The sequence below is a fragment of the Phoenix dactylifera genome, chromosome 15 (assembly GCF_051530095.1).
Source record: "Phoenix dactylifera cultivar Ajwa chromosome 15, Ajwa_hap1_PhDact_Kaust_v1.1, whole genome shotgun sequence".
Taxonomy (NCBI): domain Eukaryota; kingdom Viridiplantae; phylum Streptophyta; class Magnoliopsida; order Arecales; family Arecaceae; genus Phoenix; species Phoenix dactylifera.
Window position 1 is genome coordinate 16,252,700 of NC_143204.1, and position 22,988 is coordinate 16,275,687.

Below are 22,988 nucleotides of genomic sequence, written 5' to 3' on the forward strand. Positions count from 1 at the left end.
GAAGCTGCAAACCCTACAAGATTTGGAGGTTGCTCCTATAAAAGCCAGCTTCAAGACTTTTCCTATTACACACTATAGATAATCAAGAAAATTACAATTGAATAAATATATAAACATTATCAACAAGCCACCAGGCATAGATTTGATTGACTATCATCAATAAAATATAGTCAACAACACAAACGAATGATTAATCATATAAAAAGTTGTTAATGAAAGTAAATATATTTTATTGATTCAAGAATGGTTAGGGCGAATTGATTTGATTTGGTCCGATTCAAGTTTGGCTCAAGATACTTGGTGACTGAAAAACAATTGAAATTCACATTATTGGGTCATATTATCTAAATACAAACATAGTCCAAATAGCTTCGGTTTGAGTTGGACAAAATTAGAGTGTTAAATTCAGTCCATTGACATAGTGGTCCAATCTACATCTCAGTTATAGCCATCACATGATTCTTGATAAAATGCGAGACTCAGAGGCTGTAGATCGTTAATGATTGAAATAAAGCAGCATGGTGACTACAATGGTACATTGGCTTGCTAGATCACTACCAAAACCCTTTCCATGGTAGCCAAAACCTTTTCCTTGGAAGTTTGTATACCATTATGAGATCGATGAGAGGAGCGGTGTCACTTGCTAGTATACAACGTGAGATAGGAGGAATGGCGTCACTCGCCAAGTTAGCTCTCGTAGCATCTCCTCTCTCTAACACTTCTCCCAATTATTCTCTGAAATGGCAAATGGCGATCGATCCGATTATTCTCTTCCTCTTGGAACAGTTGGAAGCCATCATTTTTATGTTTCCTTGGAGTCAAGATTGATAAAAACTACTTTCCATCTCTAGATATAAAATAGTTAGAGAATGAAGGTAATTCTGTTTTCATATGAAATGGCGTATACTTATAGAGAAGTTAATAGTACTGTGAACTGAATAACAATTTATGTGATCATCATATGGAAACTATATTGTGGACTATTGACATCGATATTTTTTATAAATTTTAGAATATTTATTTTCCTGGACGTATTAATACTAGATTAATTTAATAATCTCGGTTAGTTGTAACCTGGATGTAAAATACGTAAATCGTTTCTTTGCATGTTGAGGTATGGTGGTGTACACGTGTCCCTTCCCAATTTGGTGGGAGCTTAGGGATGCTCTTTTAGAGGAGACGCTGCATGGTCTTGGAACAGATGGCGGACCCAGCAACCAGCCACATGTTCACCAATCCAAAGCTCCGGACCGTCCGATCATCCAAGTTCGCAAATCACGTCGACTCAGATCTTCTCCGCATGGTCGGGTGTGTGCGGCGCCCCGCAAAATCTCCTCTCCCGGTTGTCCCTTCCTTGCTTCCCACGTCGCAGCAACAGAGCACCGGTTGATTCCATCGAAATAAAAACAGAGCTGGTTGGAATTAGGGCTAGGGCAAGGGTTTGAATCGCCATGGATGCACCGCAGCAGCAGCAGCAGCAGCAGAGGAGGAGGCAATCATTGCCTCCATCTTCTGGAGCGGATCTCTGCAGCATTGTGATAAGGGTTATTTTCCTCGCTTTGATCCCGGTAAGAACGAGAATAAGAGAAGGAGATTATTAGGGTCTATTTCAGTTCAATCATTCCTCCGGGAATCGATTATATTGGATTTTTCAGTTAAAGTTGATTTCTTTTATACCAATTGCAAGGAGAGAAGAAAAAATATTCGATTTTTATTAGCTAATCTCTTTAAAATTTGAATTCAGTATATTGGAGACTCGTTTTAGTACCCAAAGCATTAGTTACCAATGGTCCAGTTGGTACCAATAAGAACATGTTGATCAAACTAATCTCCATAGAATGATACGGTTTTCTTGATATTGTTTTAAGGAATTGTTTTTGAGTTTATAAAGTGTCAAAACTTATAGATAAGCCATGTTGATCATATTGGTTGATATGTTGTCTCTGTTGTCATGCTCTTCAGGACTAGAATTTATGGATTTTCGTTGTAGGAGACTAATTATAGGGAAATAAAGATCCAAATGGATATCATGGATCCATCCACACCGCCTTGATGGGCAATGGGTTATGTTTTGGCTCTTTGGTTTGTAATTTGTATTTCAAAGATTGATGTGGTTCCTTCTATTGAACCTTGTCTGGCACCAATCTTTGTTCAAACACTTTCCCATTGTAGATAAGCTTCGGAGGTTTACTTCCACTTGCATGAGCTTAAGTTCCGTAACTTAAGATGTAGTTGCCTTTCTCATGGTGGGCCAAGCTATATCCAAAATTGTTAGAGAAGGTAATTCAACACAAATTTGTTGAGGCAGATGTTTGGTTGAGTGTTGGTTGTACAACTTTCTTAAGTATAAGAGAATTTTGACTTGTGAAGTCATTTCCATTTAGTTAGGGTCAAAATTTCTAATTAAGGTTAGATTTATAGGGAGAGAGAAACATGGGCAACTTTTTAATTTCACCTTATGTGATTGAATATACGATTGCACTGATTAAATTGCCGTTCTTATGAGACTTAGAAGGACATTTAGCAACTTGTTTGTTATGTGTAAATCTCTCCCATCAACTCTATTTGCATTGTTAGTCCACTTATGTATACCCATATTTCACCATAGCTTTTGTCATGATGCTTCAATTTACAACTAGAAGGGGCTGTTTGGTTGACTAATTTTACCAAAACAAGCTTACAAAAAATGCAAAATGAATAATATTTACAAAAATATTGTTTGGTTGTTTCCATACAATGTTTTCTGCCAAAATTGACAGGTTATAAAACCTGAAAAATGAGTTTTATGAGAAGCAGGTCTTTCCCCTGTTTTTCACAAAACCTTTTTTTATGAAGAAGAATGTTTTATGATTATGTGGTTAAAAAAAAAATGAATAGGCAACCAAACATCCCAGGTTATATGTCAAAATCATGTGTATGATAACATACTTTCAGTTTTGATGAGGATTAGGTCGAACTCCAAGATCCGGATATCGAGGGCAGGCATTTTCTGGTTATCTTTAATCCCATCAATCACGGTTGGATGCAATGGTTCTAGGGCCTGGTGGATGTAGTCACCATGAAACTGGCGGGCATCACACCGGCGGGCATAGTCGATGCAATCCTTGATCATGGAGGGCCGATAGTAACCCAATCTCCGGATTCTGTCTTGAAATTGAGGTCCTTGGCTGATGAGCACCAAAAATGCCGCTATGGATCTCTTGAATAACCTTCTCTGCATCTTGGTCCGACAGACACCGCAGGAGCACTCCATCGTAGGATTTCCGATACTATGTTTTCGTTTGAGGATCGTAATGGAACCTTGGAGCACGTCTTCGGATGCTTACCTTTTCGTTCGGGTCATCTGGTAGTATCCCGTATTGGATAAAGGTCCCTTTTTCAAATTGGAGTCAGCCTCTTACCCATTCCTTTGAGGTTGGTGGAAAGTGTGAGATCCGAATCACTTTCTTAGTCTGTTTATATTCTTCTTTGGATTTGATTAATATGATTCCCATTTTATGTACTTTTCTATTGTTCTTAACCATATTATAAGGAGTTGAGGGTGCATACTGCTGCAGTTGGTAAAATCTTTAGGGATTGGTGCCATGGACCAAGATTTGAGTCCCACCATCACCCAGATCTCAGTTGGGATTTTTCCTATCCTTGTTCTCAAGTGAAACATAAAAAGGGGAAAGTTTACCTGGAAGAAACAAGAGATGAAGCGACCAGCAGCCATCTTAATACCATATGTTTTGTTGTATAAGGCTATGATATAGGCCAACAATAATACTTAAGCGATGATTCATATCTAATTTGATATATCTGATTATTATGCGATAACTTTACAGATAATGCTTTCATTCTCAATCTCAACAAGAAGCTCCAGTTTTTCCATCTTGCATCAAGTTCCTGAAGGCCATGTTGGTGCATATTGGAGGGGTGGTGCTCTATTGAAAACTATCACTAATCCAGGTATGTCTATGATAATACAGTTCCATTTTTGTATTCATAGGCACTACAGTTTGCTTGAAATAGTCTCTCTTTTCCAGGTTTTCACTTGAAGTTGCCTTTGATAACCCAGTTTGAGCCCATCCAAGTTACGCTTCAGACAGACCAGGTAATTGGCTTATACTCTGTTCAACCTGACTCCATGACCCCCTATCGGCCAACTATGGTTTGCATTTTGGCTTTGATGTTATATTTGTCTTCACGTGTCAAAGAAGAAAAGAAGAGTGAGGGGGGGATACTTATTCTTGTTGACTGCACTTCTTAAATCTAATCCATATTAACAATGACCTGTATCATACCATTTAGTTATATTGAAACAAAACTCTAATTAAGGAATCAAGCTAATTCTTTTCTTATCAAGTGTACATCAAAACTCTATGCCTTTTGCCTCATTTTCTTTTTTTTTAAAAAATGCAATCAGGTAAGAGATATTCCATGTGGTACGAAAGGTGGCGTTATGATCAGCTTTGATAAGATAGAGGTACACAAGCATGGTCCTTGCTCTTGATTTGTTGGTACCACTAATGAAGGAGATTTATCCTGTTTTACCTCAATGATGTGGCGTGGTTCTTGTTTCACTTATAATTGAAGTACCTTTCTGGCAGGTTGTCAATCGCCTTCGTAAAGAGTATGTGTATGAAACTCTGCTCAACTATGGCATAAATTATGATAAGACATGGATCTATGATAAGATTCATCATGAGATCAATCAGTTTTGCAGCGCTCATACTATGCAGCAAGTTTATATTGACATGTTTGATCAGGTTAGTGCATAAATCCTGAATTTGGGTTTGGAAAGTCATTGCCAATTTCTACCCAAACCATAAAGAAAAAGTATTGCCTGTCGACTGTTGTAGAGTTTGCAATTCTTTGGTTCCCTAACAATGATGACAATGTTTCAGATTGATGAAAAAATGAAAGAAGCCATTCAAAGTGACTGTACACATTATGCTCCAGGTATTGAAATTATCAGTGTTCGTGTTACAAAGCCAAATATCCCATTGAGCATTAAGCAGAATTTTGAACTCATGGAAGAGGAACGCACTAAGGTATTTATCTTATGATCTCTGACATGGTCAGAACAAACTATCTGTAATATTGGTTACGAACAGGGGCGGCCCAATACATTTGGGGGCCTTAGGCGAACTCATTAGAAGGGGCCTTTTTTATTATTATTTAAATAATAATTTTTTTAATAAGTATAAAAATATTTTAAAATTTTTATTTAAAAATAATTCGCCTAGCTTTTTGAGGAGCAAAATTACTAATTAAACTTTTATACTCAAGATCCATTAAAATACTATTTTCAATCGATAATATAGCTAATCCATTTAATCTTTCTTGTGACATAGTTGATCGCAAATAAGATTTTATCAATTTTAATTTTGAAAAACTTCTTTCAGCAGAAGCAACTGTTACAGGTATTGTTAATAATATCCTATATGCAATGCATGCATTTGGAAAAGAATCTGTTTTTTTTATAAAACTTAAAATATCAATAGGGGTACTAGTTTCTGTTTGTAAAAATTCTTTTAAAATTTTTAACTCTGAAAACAGATCAATACCATCAATATCAGAATATTCACCATGCTTTAAAAAGTTTTCAAGATTAAGACAACACTTTTTCAAATCATCTTCATTCAAAGATTTTAACTTTCTAAAATTAAACAAAAAACCAAAAACATTTTCATATACGGTAAATTGTTCAAACCTATTTTGAATTGAAAAAATAGCTTGATCTACTATATATAAAAAGTAATCAATTCTAAAAGATTCTTCAGCTGATCTTGTTATCTCATCATCATTATTTTCATCAAAATATTTTTTTCTACGGATCACACGTTTTTCACGAAATATAGGTTCTATTTCCATTTCATTTGCAATTTCTTTAGATGAATTCAAAGCATTCATGAATCCATTTTCCTTATAACTTTTCAAATAAGAAAGAAGACCTTTTAATTGATCTATAGCAACATCAATATGCATGTCTTCAGATTGTAAAATCTTACTAACTGAGTTAACAGCAAACAATATATCATACCAAATATTCATGCCTAATAAAAATTCAAAATTTTCAATCTCATATGTAGCTAAACATGTGGCTTCACTCTTTATTTTAGGATCTTCACTAGTTTCCGCTAATTGAACTAAAGCATCTCTTATTTTAGGAGCTTGGTTTTTAATTGCTTTAACACTTTCAATACGACTTTCCCAACGTGTTTGTGACAAGGGTTTAAGAGTTAATGTGGATATATTATCTTGTAAAATTTTCCATCGTTTTGTAGAAGAAGAAAATAAGGTATAAATTCGTTGTATCACTCCAAAAAAAGATATAGCTTTAGGACACGAGTTAGCAGTATCACATAATACTAAATTCAAGTTATGACATCCACATGGTGTGTAAAATGCTCTAGGATTTATATCTAATAATCTTCTTTGTACACCTTGATGTTTTCCTTTCATATTAGATCCATTATCATACCCTTGTCCTCTTCTATCATTAACCTCAAGTTTATGTTTTTCTATTATATTTATAAGTTCATTAAAAAGGCCCTTTCCAGAGGTATCATCTATTTCTAAAAATTCTAAAAAATATTCTTCTACTTTTACTGAACTTGTTGAAGTATCTACACATCTTAAAACTAGGGTCATTTGTTCCTGATGGCTTGCATCAGGAGTGCAATCAAGTATTACAGAAAAATATTTTGCTTCTTTAATCTTTTTAAGTATTATAGCTTTAATTTCAGATGCTAACATTTGAATCAATTCATTTTGAATATTATGACCTAAATAATGATTGTAAATTTCACCATGTTGAATGCGTCGAATATGTTCTTGCATTATTGGATCAAATTCTGCAATCGTTTCAATAAAACTTAGAAAATTTCCATTATTGCTTTGATAGATCTTTTCATTCTTTCCTCGAAATGCTAAATTATTTTTTGCAAGATTTTTTACGACAGCAATAATTCTAAATAGAACTTTTTTCCAATGATCCTTCTCTTGGTTTATTTGTTCTTGGAGATTTTTATCAATTGTATTATTTTTTAGCAATCTCACTTCTAACTCAATCCACCTATTCATGCTAATGATATGTTCATTAGTTGTTTCATGACTTTTAAGCTTGATACCTAGATTTTTCCAATCCCTACTTCCTTTATTGACTAATTGACTCGTGCTAGACTTTGAATCAAATAATTTACAGCAAAAACAATATACTCTATCCAAATCTTTCGAATACACTAACCATTTTCTATCATGTTTTTCACCATTAGGTAACTTACGAATATAATATATCGTAGAAAAGTGTCTATTGTTTTCATCCTTAGGAAAATGAAAATCATAATCCCTAATTGGGCCTCTTTCCACTATTAGATCTCTAAATTTTGTATCAATTATTTTCCATTGACCAGGATCATATAAATTTGTAGGAATAGAACTAGTTTCACAATCTTTTTCCTTGTTTATCCTATCTCTATCTGATTCTCCATTGTGTTCTTCACTAGATATTGTTTCACCGGCAATCTCATTTTTTAACTCTATTTCGGGTGCCTGTTCTATTGCTAATTCTTGAGTTGAATTTGATGTAGTGTTATGTTTGTTTGTAACAACAAATCTATCTAGAGCTCTTTTTGAGATTGAATGAGTTTATCGATTTTTCTTTTTTTTTTGAGTTTTTCATACCCACAGTCATATTTTCTATTAGACATTTTAATCTATAAATAATATTATCAAACTAAGCAATTAAAAAACCACCACAAACAAATCAAAATATAAAAAAGTTAAAAATGATAAAACTTAATTGTGTCAAGAAAAACAAACTCGGGTCCCGACAAGTAGTGCCGAACTTAATTGTGTCGAGAAGAGGTGGAATAGTTCCGAACTCGACAGCGAGAAGAGGCCGAATAGTGCCGAACCGCTGAAGTAGTGAAGTCACAACCAATCTACAATTGAACCAAAAAATAACAAATTTTAAATTAATTACTTAACTAAATATAATTTAATTAAACCAAAAAATAATTAATAAACTAAGTAACTACATACTACAGTTACTTACTCACCTCAGTGGGATTGGGGAATTGGGATCAGTGGACTGTAGACAGTGCCACAGTGGGAACTGGGAACAGCCGAACCTCGGGAGGTGGCCCGGTGGGACCGTGGGACTGGGAGCCTGGGAGGAGGTCGGGTGTCGGGTCCGTCGGCCGTCGGGACTTGGGATTTGGGAACCGGAAACCCCGAGGAGGCCGCCGGCCGGAGCGGCGGAGGAGCTGAGGTCTGAGGAGAGGACGGGGCCACCGCCGGCGCCGGTCACAGCCTCACGGGAGGCCGAGGACGGCGAGTCGGCGACGTCGGCGAGAAGAGGATGGGACTGAGGCCTCACCGCCTCGGCCCTCGGTCGCCGCGGAGTCGGATGTCGGAGGAGCCGAGGACGGCGACTCGGAGTCGGCGAGGACGCTGGACGTCGAGGAGAGGACGGAAGTCACGGGACTCTGCACGGACGCACAGTGGACCGAACGTCGGCGAGGAGAGCTAGAGAGGGTTTTGCAAGCCGAATAGCCGATCTGCCCTGCCGAGTGCCGAGACCGAGTGCCGAGAACCGAAGAAGGTTCCGGCATTAAAAAGGCAGAGAAGGGGAGAGTCGGACTGTCGGAGAGAAGGGGGGAGCCGGAGAGGAAAAAGCCGTTGCCCACTTGCCCGTTGCTTGTCGAGTGTGGACGACTCGACCGCTCGACCACCGACCACGCCATCGCCCGTCGCCCGTCGCCAGTCGCCGCAGTCGGCCTCAGCCTTTCACCGTTTTACATCGCGTCGCCGCCGCCCAAACCCGCTGCCCACTCCGCCAGTGATAGCCCATAGGCATAGCCAGTCCCCTCCCAGTCTCCCAGATAGGCGATAGCCCTGAGCTGGAATAAAAAAAAAAAAAAAAACAAGTGGGTGGTGGGGGCCTTCCCTGGGCCGGGGGCCTTAGGCGACCGCCTCGGTCGCCTAAGGCTCGAGCCGGCACTGGTTACGAATCAATAAGGTCTTGGATGCCCTGGTATGCTGTAGGAAGAAAACATCCCGGGGCATCAAGCTTCAGAGTTTGGACGGGTTTTAGATGAGGGAAGGAGGTGAAATAAGAGTTTAGCTCAAAAGGTGAAATAAGCAATTTTTGAATTCTGTGATATTGCAAAACACCTTCCAGAATGTTGTTGTATCCAATATAATGATGAGACTGGAGACTCCCACCAAAGTAAGTGTAGGGAATTGTGTTCAATTTTCAGTGTAAACGCATGTCTTCTGGCAATGCTATATTTAAATAGCCTGTCCAAGCACCCGAACATCCTTATAATATTTTTATAATGGAACAAATGCAATGTTATTCTCTCTCTCTCTCTCTCTCTCTCTCTCTCTCTCTCTCTCTCTCCCGCCCTCTCTCTTTCTTACAGCCAATTAAATGCCAAAGATTAGTGCAAGAACTAGCCATTGCAGAAAGCTGCATCTAGGCCAACATAGAACAGACAATGTCTCCAATAACATAAAATATAAACGTTTGATGATTCAAAAATGGTCAACCTTTTCCCCTTGATTTTGAAGTCTTTAATTTATACTTTACCAAATTCTGGCGGTACATCCTTCTCAGTGTTTAGTCCCATTATTTCTTAATCTTCAGGGTCAAACTCTTCTTCAGAGGAGCCAGACTTATGTAAAATTCTATGTTACTCTGTTGTATATAATGGGAGACCTAGAGTTTGGTGCTTACAACATCATGTAGATACTATATGAAGTTATGAACAGTTTGATGTGCTATACTTTTTGACACTTCGACATAGCACAAGAATGCTTGATTGTTTAATTGTTGATTTTTTTTTCCTATACTTATAGGCTTTAATCGCCATAGAGAAACAGAAGGTGGCAGAGAAGGAGGCTGAGACCCAGAAGAAGATAGCTTTGTCGGAAGCAGAAAAGAATGCTCAGGTCAGCAGGATTGTCATGGAGCAGAAGCTAATGGAAAAGGGGAGCGTCAAGAGGCAGCAGGAGATTGAGAACGAAATGTACATTGCGCGTGAGAAGAGCCAAACAGACGCCAACTTTTATAGGTTGGTCCTATATTTACTTATTTCCTGACTAGAAGTATGATGCCGAACATTCTTATAGGGATGAATGAATTGTCTTCACACTTTCCAGAGTGATGAAGGAAGCAGAAGCCAACAGACTGAAACTCACACCTGAATATCTTGAGCTCAAATTCATTGAAGCCGTTGCCAATAATTCAAAGATCTTCTTTGGAGACAAAGTAATGAAATGCCGCTTTACATGTTTAATTTTTCCTCGTCACTGAGCAAAAATCTAAGCTAGGGCAATATTCTGATGCAGATACCTAACATGATAATGGATCAGAGACTGCTTGGTAACTATCTTAATAGTATTGCGAGAAACGAGCATGCACAGATGTAGTGACAACCAGTTGATTTATACTTGAGAAGAATATAAACCCATGGTCAATTTGATCAGTTGGTTGAACTCTCAAAGTGATGGGCCATCTTTCAAACAATCTTGATCTAAGCTGTTGTGGTTAGACATCATTCACATCTTTTTCAGGACTTCGTTCTTTCTATGCCTATGGTAGTTCGATGTGGCTAGGCAAAGGGCTTGAAGGGCTGCACAGAGGTTTGATGAAACTAAGAAATAAGGTTATATGGACAATTTGATAGCTGTTTGATCTGCTTCATACTTCGGTTTTTGGATGTGGAATTCCTATGTTTGTCGGAGGAGAATGCTGCCACGGAGATGGTGCTGATTCCTATGCAGACTAGTGCACTGGTGAAGATATATGAGTGTAATGAACCATGCTTAGTTGTAATGTCATTTCTCTTGTTATGTCATAGAATAATCTGCAACCAGCAAATCTGGGTCCCTTCTAGCCGCTGGAGGCTGATGCCTTGGTTTTATTTGAAGGTAACAGGAGCAGTGCTTGTGTTTTAATGAGCCTGAGAACCTGTTCTTGAACAAGCTTAACTAACCAGTTGGTTAACCTTTGACAGTAACCTGTGCTCAATTGCCTTCCTTTTCCTCAATTAACATTGTTAAGATGGAAAAACAGAGGAAAAAAATGATACCATTGGGCATAATTTTTATTTTTTTAAAATTTTCAGAAATAAAAAATATTTTTTTATTTTTTAATTTTAATAAATGAATGTATTTCATATGGTCAACTATTTTTAGAAAATATTTATGATGGTTTTAAGGTGATGGTAATGGTGGTGAAAGGAGGCAATGGTGATGGTGGGGGTGTTAATGGCATAGTAGCATTAAGGTGGTAGTAGCGGTGACAATGATGGTTGGGATATTGATAATATGGTGGTGGTGGTAATGATGTGGCAGAGATGATGGTAGAAGTCGTGGTGGCAATGGTGGTGTAGTGGAGGTGGTGGGATGCGACAGCAGTGGTGGACGTGGTGGAGGTAATGTGAGGGTGGCGCTGGCGATAGTGGAGATGACAATGATGGTGGTGGCGGTGGAAACAGTAATGACGACAGTGGTGGTGATGGAGATGATGATGGCGATAATAGCAGTAATGGTGATAACAGTAATTGTATTATAGGGCTATGGTGGTAGCGGTGGTGTGAAGGTGGTGGGGTGGCAATAGTGGTGGGTGGAGGTGGCGACAATGGTGGCGCTTGCGATAGTGGAGAGGACAATGATGATAGTGGCAATGGTGGTGGTGGTAGTGAAAACGGTGATGGCAACAGTGTTGGTAATGGTAGTGGTGGAGACAATGGTGATGGTAGTGGTGGAGACAATGATGATGGTAGGATCGACGATGGCGTTAGCTATATTATGGAGAGAACAATGATGATAGTGGCAATGGTGGTGGTGGTAGTGAAAATAGTGATGGCAACAGTGTTCGTGATGGTAGTGGTGGAGACAATGATGATGGTAGGATTGATGGTGGCGGCAACTATATTACGGGCACTGATATCGAGCTTCATGGATATGATTTTCTCATCCGAAGCATGGCAGCATCTTTCTTCGGAAACCCGCTATTGGACACCGATATCGGGCTTTCTTCTCATCCCAAGGAGAGGGCTTTGGAGTTTATCTCGACGAGGAAGACGACAACGACAAAGGCCCAGCGGAGGTTGTGGCCCTCAGGTAGGGAGGAGAGTGGGCGATGAGGGAGTTGGAGAGCAAGGTTGGTGGGGAGGAGGGAGCGGGCTGTGAGAACCTTGAAGGAGTTCCACCAGCGGTCGGGCTGGTGAGACTAGAGGGAGGAGTGGAGGTCGGATTTGAGGGGCAAAGGGGTTGGGAATCGGGGCTTGGGGAGGGGAGGAAAAGGAGGAGGAGAAGGGTCTTGTGAAGGGGAAGGAGTGGGAGTCTTATCCACATCACCCGTTGTTTGCATATTTGTTTTTTTGGAATTTTTACATGTATACCCTCCAAAATATATAAAATTATATGAATATCTTCGTAAAATTGCTATTTACATGTATATCCTCATAAAATACTTATTTTGCATATATACCCTTCTTTTTCTTTTTTTCTCTCTTTTTTATATACGTACCCATACCATATAATATCGTTAAAAAGTAAACTATTTAAATTTGAAATGACTAAAATACCCTTATAAGTAGACGCTCAAAAAAAAAAACTTTATAAGGATACACATGCAAAGAGCAACTTTATAAGAATATTCATGTAATTACGCATATTTAGAAAGGTATATAGTTAAAAAAAATCTAATAAAAAATAATCAAAATTCAGTAAAGATAATTTATTTGTGATTAATAAAAAAGATTAATATTATCATGTCACATGATCTCATGTTAATATCAACTCTTATAGAATGAATCATATTGCTTTTATGAAATTTTCGCCTAAAAAACAAACAACAACTCAATATTTACAAAACACTAAAAAATATTTTACTAATCTAAGCATATATAAGTATTGAAATTTGATATGCTTTAATCTTTTAAAAATAATGAAGAATATACAGATGTTATAAATTCAATAATGATAATTATATCAAAATTAAATGAAAAATAGCATTACCAAAATGGTTACCCAATATTCTAACTTGACCAAGTCATGATCTTAAAAAAGAAAATTGACAATGTGGCTCAATCTTTTTTTGACTTGTGGATCCAACTGAATCATAAAAGACTTAGCAAGTTCCAGTCGAGTTTTTTTTTTTTTGAATATATTCTCTTCTAAATATGAGAAATTACATGAATATTCTTGTAAAGTTGCTATTTGCGTGCATATACTTATAACTTTTTTTTTGCATATCTATCCCTACAGATATTTTAGTCATTTTCGTTTTAAGCCGTTTAGTTTTTAATGACGTTTGATGGTATGGATACATATGAAAAAAAAAAAGAAGAATGATATATATACAAATAATAATTTTATGAGAATATTTATGTAATTTTATATATTTAGGAGGGTATACATGCAAAAAAAATTTTTTTTTTTTCACCTTCAAGTTTGACGCGTCAAAGAAACTTTGGGCCAGGGTTGCATATGGGCCATGGTCCGGTCCAAGGCCTGCTTGACTTATTCTGAACTCGAATGAGCCTCGTTTATATGGTTAAAAAAACTCCTCTCAAAAAAGATTTGATTAAAACGACTGGCACCGTGCATGTGGTTCCTACGTCAGAGGAAACGCTATTTAATTTGATAGATGGTTTGACTCTTGGTGAAGAGAGATGCCAACCAGCTAAAAGTTCAAGACTTCCACATATTTGTGATAGCTTACTTTCATAATTCATAGGATAACCTTTTTCCTTTCCACCCTTCCCCTGCGGAATTTTGCTTGCTTTTTTTTTTTTTAAAGTCCCGTAAAGTACTTTATACCGCACATGTTAATTAAAAACTAGTATTAAAAAAATATAAATCTTTTGCATAATATGTTACACATATGTCCAAAGTAAAGTGGTCTAATATTAGTGGAAATATCCTCTCCTTTTTTTAATAAATTTTATAGCCCAAAGTCCGTTCCATGTCTTAGAAATCATCATATATTTTCTTCAAATAAACAAATCGTGTAGCTTTATACTCTCTCTTTTTACCTACTCCACCATGAACTCTTGTGCATATATCACAAATGAGGAAAACTGATAATAAAACAAAAAGCACTTTAAACTTCTACTTTTTAACTCTCATAGAGCACTTCTACATATCCTGCATATGGTAACTAAAAACTAGTATTCATTATATGTTATAGAACTATCAAAGTGGAGCGATCCAACTTATTGGAAATACCAAAAAATTATTCTAACTTCTACATTTTATTCGAAATCTACCTTTCTTTTACCTTTAAATTTATTGCATTCTAACATTGACTAAATTCTAATGTGTGTGCATCGATTTATCTATCTATATATAGCTTAATATTAAAACACAGGGCACTTTAAACTTTATGTGCATGTTTAACTCTCATGAAGTACTTCTACATGTGATGCATATGTTAACTAAAAACTAGTATTGAAAGAAGAAAATATTTTTGTATTATATGCCATAGAACTATCAAAATGAAGCGATCCAACTTTTATTGGAAATAACAAAAAAATGATCTAATATTTGCATTTTCATAAAAATCTACCATTATTCTACTTTCCAATTTGTCATGTGTGCCGGCATTGGCCTAAGTTCTAGTGTGTGCATGTGCATGTTTATGTATGTATTATAGTCAGATTCATTCCCATGTCATAGGAATCATCGTTTACTGTCCATCAAATGAATATGATTTGTAACCTTGTAACTCTACAAACTTTTTTTCTCATGAAGTTATTGCACAGTGCCGCTCGTGCTAAAAACAAGTACCAAAGAAAGCAATAACTGCCATCGAGGTAGTAGCACAGTAGGAACGGGGCTTTGATTCCACCGATGTGACCCAAGTTCGAAATGCGCGGATGTCGATTAAATGTGGGGACCGGATACCTCCTGCTTGGTTTGTCCGATAGAATCGCTATCTGATCCGCCGGTACCGAGGTAATGCTAGGGTGACATACTCACATGTGGGTGTTGATCTCAGTAGGAAAAGCCCACAGGTCGGAGAAGGTACGCAAAAACGTGCAGCCTGTATTGAACATTTCCTGGTGGAAGGATGGCCTAGTGGGGGTTGCTACGCGGGTGAGGTTCTTCCCCCTATTTTTTGAAAAAAAAAAAAAAAAAAAGCAATAACTCATAGAATCACATGTTGCACGACTATCAAGGGACAGCCGTCCAACTTATGCACCTATTGTAATGGTGGAGCCAACCTGCAACCGGATAGCCAAAACGGCCGAGATTCCGATAAGGAATCCCGTCACGACTTCTCTCTCTCTCTCTCTCTCTCTCTCTCTCTCCAAAGAATCGAATCGGAGAAGGATCCTTCATGGATTCCATCCATAATATCTGCCAACTGTCAGTGCCCATTCCTCATTAGCTATTGAGCCCTGAGAGACTCCAACAAGTTTCCAGGTCGAGAGATCTCCATGGTTGCTGTGGTGAATCTTTGACCTTTCGGAAGAGAGCCAGGGACTGCTCTTTTGTCGGTATCTCAGCTGCCATCGTTGAAATTTCTCCGTCTTCTTCCTCCAAGGCGAGGTATTAAATTCACATTTTTCTTTGTGATCTTTGACTTGGATCCTTTTGCATTAATATCCAGATCTTGTTTCTCTTTTTACTTGTTTGATTTGGATACTTTGAAGCAAATAATTCTGTAATTTATGCTCCCTGCTTTCAAAAAATTCCTCCGTTTTCTTCCAATAGGTGCCGTCATTGTGGAAGAAATTTTTAGTCTCTGAGGTCAGCTTACCCTAATCTATTCTAACAAAGAATAGTCAGAAAATGAAAAGTATACAAGATTTATTATTGTTTGAAAAATTTCTCTCGCTTGCAGTATCATTTTTTTGGATGGATATTTTGCCTTGGAATGTTTGACTCCTGAGTGTTTGGTTTCCGTGAGTCTTTTTTCCTTGTCTGCTTGTAACTTCAAGCCTTCAACACAAGTAGTTTACTCATTATTTCTCCTTATTTTTCCATTTGATGATTTGCTTTTCTAGATTTCAAAGTATGTTCTATTCAATCTGTCCTTCTTTTCTGAAACCGCCCATTGTTTTCGGCTTATTTTTGTGTAAATATAGAGATTTGCGTTTGCTGCCGATCAGTTATTTTCTTGGGAACATCAGATCCTTGTAAAGGTTTCATTTTTAAGATTGTTTTTCTGATTGAATGCTACTTGGAGATTATTTGAGCGTTATCCACCCCAGGTGCTTTGTTGCCAAGGCTTTGGTTGGGGAAATTCAACATGGATCTTGTCCTGTCCTCTTATAGATTGTCTTTCTAATCTTTGGTCATATTTCTCTTCTTGGATTTCCGATTAACCATTCTCTTTTCTATCTCAAAGTGATGTAGATGCAGTTTCAGGAGTTGCTTGAATGGTTTTGTTGGTAAAATTGTCAGGATTTCTTCATCGATAGTTATCGTTCATGGTTTCTAGTTTTTTCATGCATCCTGTTGATGTTCCATATTTTAAAAGAGGCTTTTCCACGTTCTATCCTTTTTGTTTCTGAACAAATGGTAAGAAGACCCATTTTTCTGTAGCTTGGTTATATAGGATCTCTGTTTTTGTAGAACATCAGCTTATCTTTTTTTTCCCTTATCACAACCTGAATTATTGGTGCAGCTCTTAAAGCTTGTGTTCCTGCCATCTTTAAACTAGTAGGGCTGATAGAAGAGTAACTAATGAATTGTTTACAGCCACTTCAGGTTTTTTTATCTGGTTCTTTCTTCAGGCAACAACTTGTTCTGAAGATGTATGTGGTAGAAGATAAAGGAGGTGCCATTGCCCTCATGCTGGCTGCCCTTTTGTTCTTGGGCACTTGGCCGGCTGTTCTGACCCTCTTAGAGCGGAGGGGTCGTCTTCCTCAGCATACATACCTCGATTACTCCCTCACAAATCTCTTGGCTGCTGTGCTTATTGCTCTAACGTTTGGTCAGATTGGAGATAGTAAACATGATATGCCAAACTTCTTCACCCAACTTACCCAGGTTGGTCATTTCTTTGAGTTTGAGTTGTTAAAAATGTCCTTGATTTAAATGAATATATTGTTTGGATTTGGTAGAAATTGTCTAGGACTTGGTCAGAGGTGGTGCAGAATTTTGCATTCTTTAGCTTGTGATGGATGGAACCAAACATGCTTCCTTAGTTCTTCGTATGCTTTAAATTATTTCGGATTTGGAATCCAAGGGAGCTCAGAAGTGCATGGCTGTGGTAGTTTTATGCTATTTTTAATTGTTGACTGAACTGCATCACGATTCGATTCCGAATATACCTGGTAATGAAATCTGAGAATGTAAAGTCTACTTGATTATTTAATAGAAATATGTAGTTGGGGGGATTACATTAGAAGATAATTGCTGTTTTCCCTAGAATCATAGGCACAGGAAGCATCATGCCATTTTGAAGTAAAGCCAGGTGATCGTTACTTCAGATTAGATTCTCGCGTCTAGTTTTAACCACCTATGGAGAGGTCCTACTTGTTTCATGAATTTAAACAATAAGGCATATTCCATCTAGGGGCATTGCATGGTAAAGTGCTCAAAAACAGGCGAATCGCAATTCAAGAAGCAGTTGCTCAATTGATTAATATTCTCCCTATCAATATCCAATGAGAAAGGAAGTAGCTAATGTGCATGCTGCCTTTATCTAGCATGCTGGCACCATTCATTCCACGCAAATAGTTGATTCTTAAGGACTGATGTCATATGTATGTCCTGTTTCTATCTGGAATTCTACCAGTTAATCTTTTTGTCATGAAACATCTATGCGGTTGGATAACGCGACATATACTGTTTCTTGAAAATCTTAAGTTGTATGGTTCATGATACTATGGAAGGTCCACTTGATTTTGTGCATTCTAAGCATGGTCAAGGTGTTTTATTGCATGCATTGTCCTGTTTGTTTGTCTCAAATCTGAACTTACTTCTAAAGCATATGGCACATAATAAGGATGGTGTAAATAAGGCCTTGCATTATGATTTAGCACAAAATTAGATCCAGTAAATCAAATGATATAATCTGCATTTTGTTATTATCTTTCTGAACCAGCATGTATACTTATCTCGGCTGTCACCATAAATGGTTGACAGTGTTTCTAATTAGGTATTGATATATCTCCTCGTTTCTTCTGTGGAGTGGTGAAAATTCGCAATATTCAGTTTTCTATTGATTTAGATGATTTTTTTCCCATGGAAATGGAAGTAATCTAGTGATCACCACTCCACATTTATTATTTGCTTTCTAGTCCACTATTTGATAAATGCATTCACATGCAGGACAACTGGCCTTCGATATTGTTTGCAATGGCAGGTGGAATTGTGCTTAGCCTTGGGAATCTGGCTACTCAGTATGCTTGGGCTTATGTTGGTCTTTCAGTTACAGAGGTCATCACTTCAAGTATAACAGTTGTTATAGGTACACATTTCTAAAGCTATAATCTCCATTATACTGAAATATTTTCTCCTTGCCACGAGCTGCACATTCTCGTAATCTTTTAGTTCGGGTGGTAAGTTTTTTTATGGTCTTCCATTTCATCTGATCTAAAAGCTGAATCTGTCATATATGCTTCTCATGTAGCTTGGGCTCCATCAATATCCGATGTATGAACATTAGTCAGGCAGGACATCAAAACTGATGTCTTACATATCAGTGTCTGGAAGGACACTACTCAGCATTTAACTAACAAAACATATCCATGTTTGTATAATTTTTCCTTGTCTTGGAACATTTTGCACTGGCATTAGATGGTTATATCGTACAAGGTTTCTTATTTCTAGTTATAACATGGGCTAGAACTTCTGTTTAAAGTAATCCTAAAATAAAATCAGTAGTTTGAAATGATGAGCAGCACTGCGAATCTTCTTGTCCTTCCATACTGGAAAAAGAAGAGAAAATGTATGAGTAGGATATTGCAAGTTATTTTTGATGTATGAGCTCCAATCACTGCAATCATACTACAAAATTTTATCTTTGATCTTTTAATTTTGCATCGGTTTTAGCTAATATGTTATCTTTCCTTCCTGAAATCTTAGGCACAACCTTGAACTATTATTTAGATGACCGCATCAATAGAGCTGAGATTCTTTTCCCAGGAGTTGGGTGCTTCCTGGTTGCAGTTTGTCTTGGATCTGCCGTTCACACCTCCAATGCAGCTGATAATGAGAAGAAACTTAATGATTCCTCAAATGAATACCAGAATAAGACTTGGTATCTTTTTTTACCACTTTTGGTTTCTTCTTACCTCTTTAATTCTTGAAATTTAAGAAAAAATCGAGTGGAGCATTGTCACTGAGCAGATCTTGATACACCTTTTTCTATAACTTTTTACTACATAACTTTCTATTGATATTACAAAATAAGTAGGACATGAAGACTTGATGAACTTTTTATCATGTAGGCCCCTTATGATGGGAAAAAGAATAAAACCATCACTTTTGTCACTGACACAGTTGTGAGTGTTCCATGGTTAATTCACAGTTGTGAATGTTCCATGGTTAATATGTTCCTAAAGTTCGACCCAACAATACTAGAATGTTATGTAAGACAAACCTTGTTTTCTTAATTTTGTCTTAGCTATATGAGTCACTACTTTGCCATTAGTTTGTATCCAAACCAACTCCTCGAAAATGGACAACACGTCAAGACTCAAGATATCATTTTCTTAATTTTGTCTTAGCTATATGAGTCACTACTTTGCCATTAGTTTGTATCCAAACCAACTACTCAAATATGGACAACACGTCAAGATTCAAGATATCTCTTTACTTGCATATCATGTTTTCAATCCATCTTATGATCCTACAATCAATGTAGGGACACTCTCTGTACTAGGGCTTCACCTACGGTGCAAATGTTCAAAATATCTCGAACTGCTTTCCCTTGCTTTATCCTATTTCGATGCCACTCGTAACCATGTACTCATCATCACCTTTATACTTATGAATTTCATTACACAACAAAATTTTCACTGACCCATCTCATTCTCATTGGCTCTTCTCACTGCCCATGACAAGTAACTAAAATCACTGAACTTCAAAAGGACAATAATAATTAAAGATACACCTTATCTTTTATTGTTTCAAGCTTAGTTGTCAACTGAATCTAAGATTTAAACTTTTTTGCAGTACTACTGGAGATCAAGAGCTCGGCAAAGATGTTTCGGACAAAGGTACCTAACTAATGCCATGAATTTGATGTCAAGTTCTAAGAAGGGTCCCTTATAACTTTTCTCCACTGCTCACAGATGACATACACAAGGACTTGGAAAATGGAGTTTCTCATGTTTCATATGCCAATTTCAATGTTGAGAAAGCAAAAGCCGGAACTGCAGAATTTCTCATACAGCTAGAAAAGAAAAGATCAATTAAGGTCTGTAGTTATGCAGCATTCTTTCATCTATGGTCATAGAATTTATGGTCATTTCATTATATAACCAAAATCATACTTAACTCATACACATGGATTCATGCTTCCATACATCCACATGCTGCGATACAACTATCTAGTAGTTACTTTCCTCAAGAACACTATCTAATAGTTACATGTTCATGCCTATGCTTGCCTGCAAATGTGTGTCAAACTAGAACCATTCGAGAAGAGCAATGAACAGTGACCTCTGCAGTAATATGCATTAGAAATAAATTTTTCTACGCAAGCCATGTAGCAACATGTATGTAGACTGTTCATGGATAAACATCATTGTCTATAATGGATATATGGATATTCACGATCTCTTTGGGGGCACAAAAACTTATGTGCAAGTAAATGTTTGCATTTCTTTCCCCATATCAACTCACAGATATACTACATGCATAAAGGCATTCATTTGGTTTCTTTATTGTCTTTTCCCTTTTCACCGACAAATTATACGTTGATGCCTAAAGTCTGGTGTAAATATGATTAGATGCAGGAACTGATAAGTAGCTAATTTCATTGTCAGCCAACTGAATTTTGGAGCTTGAGTTCTGTTTTAGCCTACACTCCCAAATACTCTTAACAATAATTCTTGCTAACAGGTGCTAGGGTCCACCACATGTCTAGGCCTCAGCATCGTGTTCTTCGCAGGCATTTGCTTCTCCCTCTTCTCTCCCGCATTCAACTTGGCTACTAATGACCAGTGGCACACCCTGAAAGAAGGGGTGCCACATTTGGTGGTCTACACTGCATTCTTCTACTTCTCTATCTCCTGTTTTGTTGTTGGAATTGGTTTGAATATCTGGTTTCTCTACAAACCTGTGCTTGGGCTACCGAGTTCATCCTTCACAGCTTATCTGAAGGACTGGAAAGGCAGACATTGGGCTCTTCTGGCAGGGCTACTATGTGGGTTTGGAAATGGCTTCCAGTTCATGGGCGGGCAAGCAGCTGGATATGCTGCAGCTGATTCTGTTCAGGTTAGTACATATAATCCTTGGGATTCTCAGTTCTTACAGATTGCTTTGGCTTTCATCACATAGCTAAAACTCTTGTGCAGCTTAAGTTTTTTGAAGTTTGTTCCTTTTTTTCAAAACAAAAATGCAATTCATACTAAAGAATACCATACTATGTGGAAAAATAATATCACTTTGTTAGGTGATACTAAGACTTCTTACTTCAATGCCCCCTCCCCCATCAGTTGTGTTACTAGTAATCAAAAAATATTGCTATTGCTGTGTTGATAAAAAGCAATATTTTTCTTCTTTTTTTTGCATGAGAATGTTTTGCCAGTGGTCTTGGTACGTCAAAGCTATTTGACAATATTGTTCTAATTGCTCTATTTTCTAAGGCGTGTTAATGTGAATCAGGCGTTGCCACTTGTAAGCACATTCTGGGGCATAGTCCTTTTTGGAGAGTACCGAAAGTCATCAAGAAAGACTTACGTGTTGCTTGTGAGTATGCTGTCTATGTTTATTGTTGCTGTGGGTGTTCTCATGGCTTCATCTGGCCACAGAAAGGCATGATTCAGGATATAAGGATACCATGCTGTCAGAAACTCTCATTTATGATCCCCTCTTCTCCAAAGCTTCAGAAGTCATTTCATGATACAAGAAACAAGCAAGATTCATGTTATACAAATCACTGTCAGAAAGAAACTATACTCCAAACTAGAAGGCCTTTTGATAGACTTGGCTGTCAGTTAACAGCTATTTCCTGTATATTCTTGTTGAAAAATGTTGCGAGTTCGATATTATGTTTTCTTCTTGCAGCAAAGCTTAAGCTGGTGATGTGTACTCCTTAAACAGCTAAGAATCCAGTCATCAATTACATTGGTTTGTTCACTTGTCTTTACAAGTGCATGGCTTCTCTTAATAAAGAAAACAGGAACCAAGCACCTGGTTCTTGTTTGACTGCCAATTCACATTTAGCCTATAAATAGGATTTTTACATTAAGTCCCTACCCACAGTAAAGTTGTTTTCTGCACAGAGTTATGTCTATTTCCAACATCTATGTTGCAAACAATTTCCTATAAATAGAGGCAAGGTACTGTGTATAAAATAACCATTAAGATCAAAGGGTATGAATAAATTTTTCAGTCAAGGATTAAACATAATATGACAGTCAACTCAAGATGATTGAAGAGCTTTTATATGTGTAAGATAAAGATAAATATGATCAAATGTTAATTGTTATATTAGTTTGCAAACTGTTCCCACGCCTATAAGAACCTGGTAGCGAGGCTGTCTTGCTGTTTAACGTTGGCTTGGTGCTTTACATGCACCGAAGCCCACGTGTTGCGGAGCGAACCAGATTGACTTACCCAGCTTTACTTCTGAAAGAGCTGAATCGGATTGGAAAGATTAAGTAATAACCCAGAATCTTATCCAAAAAAAGCTAGCTGAGAAGGTCTTTTATGGATTCTTTGATTCTTTAGGATCTCAGCCAAAAAAAACAAGCTAAGGAGGTATTATTTGAGTTTCCTGGCTATGTTTAAATACCCAAGATCTATCCAATGCATAGCCAATATAGGACTAAATACCCACCTATAAAAGTTCT

At 37.4% G+C, this 22,988-nt stretch overlaps 3 protein-coding genes across 10 annotated transcripts; 2 read left to right on the forward strand and 1 right to left on the reverse strand.

The window, feature by feature from the left end:
- Positions 1 to 1,361: 1,361 nt before the first annotated feature.
- Positions 1,362 to 11,012, forward strand: LOC103708280 (uncharacterized). Of its 2 annotated transcripts, XM_088711924.1 has the most exons (10): positions 1,431 to 1,568; positions 2,935 to 3,414; positions 3,828 to 3,951; positions 4,029 to 4,096; positions 4,409 to 4,468; positions 4,593 to 4,751; positions 4,890 to 5,036; positions 9,853 to 10,067; positions 10,156 to 10,264; positions 10,345 to 11,012. In XM_088711924.1, exons 2-10 carry the CDS (start codon positions 3,319 to 3,321, stop codon positions 10,423 to 10,425), a joined length of 1,059 nt encoding a protein of 352 aa, XP_088568050.1. In that variant the 5' UTR covers positions 1,431 to 1,568; positions 2,935 to 3,318; the 3' UTR covers positions 10,426 to 11,012. The 2 variants fall into 2 exon arrangements, with proteins under 2 accessions (XP_038990014.2, XP_088568050.1); XM_039134086.2 differs by lacking the exon at positions 2,935 to 3,414 and having other exon boundaries at positions 1,362 to 1,568.
- LOC148699895 (uncharacterized) lies at positions 5,209 to 7,182 on the reverse strand. The gene has a single exon (XM_089927599.1). The coding sequence runs from the start codon at positions 7,069 to 7,071 to the stop codon at positions 5,209 to 5,211; it is 1,863 nt and encodes a 620-aa protein (XP_089783725.1). The 5' UTR covers positions 7,072 to 7,182.
- A 4,272-nt stretch (positions 11,013 to 15,284) lies between the features above and the next one.
- Positions 15,285 to 22,272, forward strand: LOC103708254 (ureide permease 1-like). 7 transcript variants are annotated; one of them, XM_017843090.4, is made up of 8 exons: positions 15,285 to 15,561; positions 16,752 to 17,007; positions 18,295 to 18,433; positions 19,051 to 19,225; positions 20,143 to 20,186; positions 20,262 to 20,386; positions 21,034 to 21,408; positions 21,799 to 22,272. In XM_017843090.4, exons 2-8 carry the CDS (start codon positions 16,771 to 16,773, stop codon positions 21,952 to 21,954), a joined length of 1,251 nt encoding a protein of 416 aa, XP_017698579.1. In that variant the 5' UTR covers positions 15,285 to 15,561; positions 16,752 to 16,770; the 3' UTR covers positions 21,955 to 22,272. The 7 variants fall into 7 exon arrangements, with proteins under 7 accessions (XP_017698579.1, XP_008791311.2, XP_038990017.1 ...); XM_008793089.5 differs by having other exon boundaries at positions 15,559 to 15,762; XM_039134089.2 differs by lacking the exon at positions 15,285 to 15,561 and adding an exon at positions 15,821 to 15,917.
- Positions 22,273 to 22,988: the final 716 nt, after the last annotated feature.

Excerpts from the sequence above, each read along its gene's own strand:
- LOC103708280 (XM_039134086.2), top strand. The coding sequence starts at position 1,452 with ATGGATGCACCGCAGCAGCAGCAGCAGCAGCAGAGGAGGAGGCAATCA. Across the intron at positions 1,569-3,827 it reads TTTTCCTCGCTTTGATCCCG|ATAATGCTTTCATTCTCAAT; the intron begins GTAAGAACGAGA and ends ATAACTTTACAG. Across the intron at positions 5,037-9,852 it reads TGGAAGAGGAACGCACTAAG|GCTTTAATCGCCATAGAGAA; the intron begins GTATTTATCTTA and ends CTATACTTATAG.
- LOC148699895 (XM_089927599.1), bottom strand. The coding sequence starts at position 7,071 with ATGAATAGGTGGATTGAGTTAGAAGTGAGATTGCTAAAAAATAATACA.
- LOC103708254 (XM_026805081.4), top strand. The coding sequence starts at position 16,702 with ATGAATTGTTTACAGCCACTTCAGGTTTTTTTATCTGGTTCTTTCTTC. Across the intron at positions 17,008-18,294 it reads TCTTCACCCAACTTACCCAG|GACAACTGGCCTTCGATATT; the intron begins GTTGGTCATTTC and ends ATTCACATGCAG. Across the intron at positions 18,434-19,050 it reads AAGTATAACAGTTGTTATAG|GCACAACCTTGAACTATTAT; the intron begins GTACACATTTCT and ends CTGAAATCTTAG.